General features: G+C 39.5%; 1 protein-coding gene across 1 annotated transcript; it reads left to right on the forward strand.

The window, feature by feature from the left end:
• Positions 1-47: 47 nt before the first annotated feature.
• On the forward strand, positions 48-1,664 carry LOC134258210 (thrombospondin-2-like). Its single transcript, XM_062740752.1, has 5 exons — positions 48-275; positions 399-578; positions 669-836; positions 985-1,185; positions 1,378-1,664. The coding sequence occupies exons 1-5, from the start codon at positions 263-265 to the stop codon at positions 1,434-1,436; spliced, it is 621 nt and encodes a 206-aa protein (XP_062596736.1). The 5' UTR covers positions 48-262; the 3' UTR covers positions 1,437-1,664.
• The last annotated feature ends 1,664 nt before the right edge of the window (positions 1,665-3,328 follow it).

Raw genomic sequence — 3,328 nt, forward strand, 5'->3', positions numbered from 1 at the left:
TTTAAAAGAATTTTTTATCTTGAATTTGTTTTGGAATAGTATCTTGGTTTGTTTTACCAGTGGAATTTTTATTGAAGAGTATAAATTACAATGCTTAATTATAGTGAATGGTGTTTGGGCCAACTGGGGAAGCTGGGGGGCATGCTCCCAGACTTGTGGTCCAGGAACGCAGTCACGAACCCGCACTTGCACAAATCCTTCTCCTCAAGGAAATGGTGCCACTTGTGCAGGATCTTCAACATCGTCCCAAAGTTGTAATGTCATGGTCTGCATACGTAAGTGTTTCTGGTTAACGCCTTAATTTCAAATTTTCCTTAGTTAAGATATTGAAAGACTTGGAAGTCTCTTCTACTTTTAAATGAATTAAGACTTTTTCACACTACACATGTTTTATATAGCTGATATTGATGGTGGATGGGGATCTTGGTCGTCCTATAGCGCATGCCCAGTAACATGCGGTAACGGAGATAGAGTGCGCACCCGTCAATGTAACAATCCAGCTCAGTCAGGAAAAGGCGCAGATTGTCCGGGTCCTTCGTCTGATGTTTTAGTCTGCTCTCTGTCCCCCTGCGCTATCGGTGAGTATATTTACCATTAATCAAAATAAAAAAAATTGTTATTGTTCTGTTGAATTGAACACATATTGGTATGGATTACATTAATATCAGATGGAAAATGGGCCACTTGGTCCTCCTGGTCTTCTTGTACCAAGTCTTGTTCCGGTGGAAAGGAAGTGCGCTCCAGAACTTGTACCAATCCGGCTACCAACTATGGCGGCAAAGATTGCTCAGGAGACACCTCAGAAGAGAGAGCCTGTAACACGCATGCCTGCTCGGGTACTGTTTCTATCAATCTACAACACTGTATATCTTTCATCCAAAAAAAGAAGAAGCAATATGTATAACACATTTAATTGAACGTGAAGACATTGGCAGAGAATAATGAAGACAAATATAAGTAATGTAAATATTTTCCTACTTGTAGTTTGTAGCACAGGTGAATACCTCTGCAATGACGGTTCCTGTAAAATGGGAACGCGCTGTAATGGAGTCAATGATTGTGATGATGCTAGCGACGAAGATTCCTGCTCTAACTCCGTGCTGAGGATGTCTCAGGGATATGTAAATAACGACCTCACCCGGCCCGGCAATACCGACGAGGAAGACAGTGGAGCGACATCATTCGGTAAACAGTTCATAAAATGATAAACATACACATAAAAATGCAGAAAAAATAATTGCCATTATGCTTGTTAAAGAAGTGTTGGACTTCTTCCGTCGGAATAAAAAGTAAAGATACTTGCTAACTGTTCTTTGATTTCTTTGTACGATTCACCAATCCCATAATTAATCAATGTTTCCCAATCTTCCCTTTCAGGCGTCTCCGTGCTCTTGATAGTCGGTCTTCTCTCAGCCATCTTTGCTCTTCGTGTGTGATAAACAGTGGAAATCGACGACAATCCGCAGTTCTTCTCCACTGTCATCATATTCATCAGTCATTCATGTTTTCAGATAATTTTTATAGATTTATTAACTCTTGATAATTACGTGTGCTTCTTTCAATCCTCTTTTACATTTTTTTATATTTTAAAATCATTAATGACAAGTAATTCTTTATAAACTGTTTTATCATAAAAACATATTAAATGAATTCCTGAATAGAAAGTGGTAGTTTTTTTTATTGAGAGAGAGAGGGGGGATAGACTTGTCTTGGAAATGTTACTGGATTGGATATTCCGATAAAAAAAAACTCATAAGATTTTCATCTTATATGTAATTAAAATAATTGTGTCGCCCCATTCGTTGAAGACAAATAGACTGATCCAGTGGTATTGCATAAGAAATCGCATGTAACAAGCAAATTCAAAGAATTGTGGTCTCCGGCTTTAGGTGTCTTTGTGGGTGAGATGTCATTTTTTGGCACATTGTGTGAAATTTAAATATGTCATTCAGAAGGTATGATTTAAAAGGACTGTCGAAATATACAAATACGTCCTAACCTAATCTAGGTAAACAATAATCAAATGGTGAATCAATACAACAATCGGAGGCAAGTAACAACAAATTATCTGGTAGACCAATTAATACTAAAACAAAAGCCCAGTCGCCCTCGGACGACCGCATATACTGTAGGATGCCTTATTCAGGACGGACAGTATATGTGATAGCCCTTCAACCACTACACCCACTGTAGGATGCCTTATTCAGGACGGACAATGAGTATAGCGGCCTGGACGACGGACTGGTCAGCCAATGCAGACGAATAAAAGGCTAGCCTCTTTACTTGAGGTTAACCTCTTAGTGGCAGGCCTTATAACTGGTTTGTATAACCTCAATGGCCTTCCAAATATCCTCTCAAACTGAGCGAACACAGGCGAGGAGTTAATAAACTTACACTCGTCTTCTTTCTTTGGCTGAGCTCTCTTCGGCTGAAGCATCAACAATGGCACAGACGACTGCAAAGTCTCGGTAAATATACCCTATCAAAGTCATGTTATGTCAACAATGACTAACTGAAAACTCTGCATGGTCATACCTTAAAATTACGGAATCATCACAATACCCATGCCTCCGATGACATGCGCCCCGTATGTACAACTTAAATAAACTGATAATTGTATAATTTAGAAAAAGGTTTAATAAACAAACATATTTAACGTCATATACAAAGAATTCCTTTCTTTTGTAATCTATAAGCATATATACAACTATGTACAACTATGTGCACCAAAAGTAAGTGAAATTCAGTCTTCTCCTTAACCACTTCTTCAATATCAATGTCACCCTCACGAAATTTCTTGACACGCTTGGTAGACGATGGTCTTCTCATAAGCCTCAGTCTGGATTCCGATGTCCACCATGGGTCTCTTTCTCTTACAACTGTCACATCTGGAGTCTTGAGTGCCTTCGACTTCTGATTTACTAGTTGAATGAGGAATCTTCACTTTTGGAATGTGCGGTTTGGTGGGTGCTGTTTGTTTCCTTACGACTCTACCCTCCAACAGCTTATCGTTAATGGCTCTTTCCTCTTTCTGTGATGGGGAATCTTTTGACTCTTCTTCATTATCACTACTATCAGTAGACAGAGTGCCAATAACGTCCCCATAGACTCCCCTGATTCTTCTTCGTCTTTATCCACACTTTCACGACAAGTTGCCTCTCTGCCCTTATCAGGATTACCATCAAGCTTGATAGGCTCCTCAATCAGGCCAAGGTGGGCTCTTTTCTCATGTCTCTTGACATTTATCTCCTTATTGCTTGAGTAGCTGCAAAAGGTGCAGTTAAATGTTCTCATAGCGCACTGTAGAACGTGACTTTTGTAGTCCTCT

The sequence above is a fragment of the Saccostrea cucullata genome, unplaced genomic scaffold (genome assembly GCF_032062105.1).
Source record: "Saccostrea cucullata isolate Sc308-1 unplaced genomic scaffold, CSIRO_AGI_Scuc_v1 ctg16158, whole genome shotgun sequence".
NCBI classification, from domain to species: Eukaryota; Metazoa; Mollusca; class Bivalvia; order Ostreida; family Ostreidae; genus Saccostrea; species Saccostrea cuccullata.

Bases quoted from the DNA above. Each gene is read 5' to 3' on its own strand.
- LOC134258210 (XM_062740752.1), top strand. The intron at 579-668 runs GTGAGTATATTT...CATTAATATCAG, and splicing joins TCTGTCCCCCTGCGCTATCG to ATGGAAAATGGGCCACTTGG. The intron at 837-984 runs GTACTGTTTCTA...TCCTACTTGTAG, and splicing joins TAACACGCATGCCTGCTCGG to TTTGTAGCACAGGTGAATAC.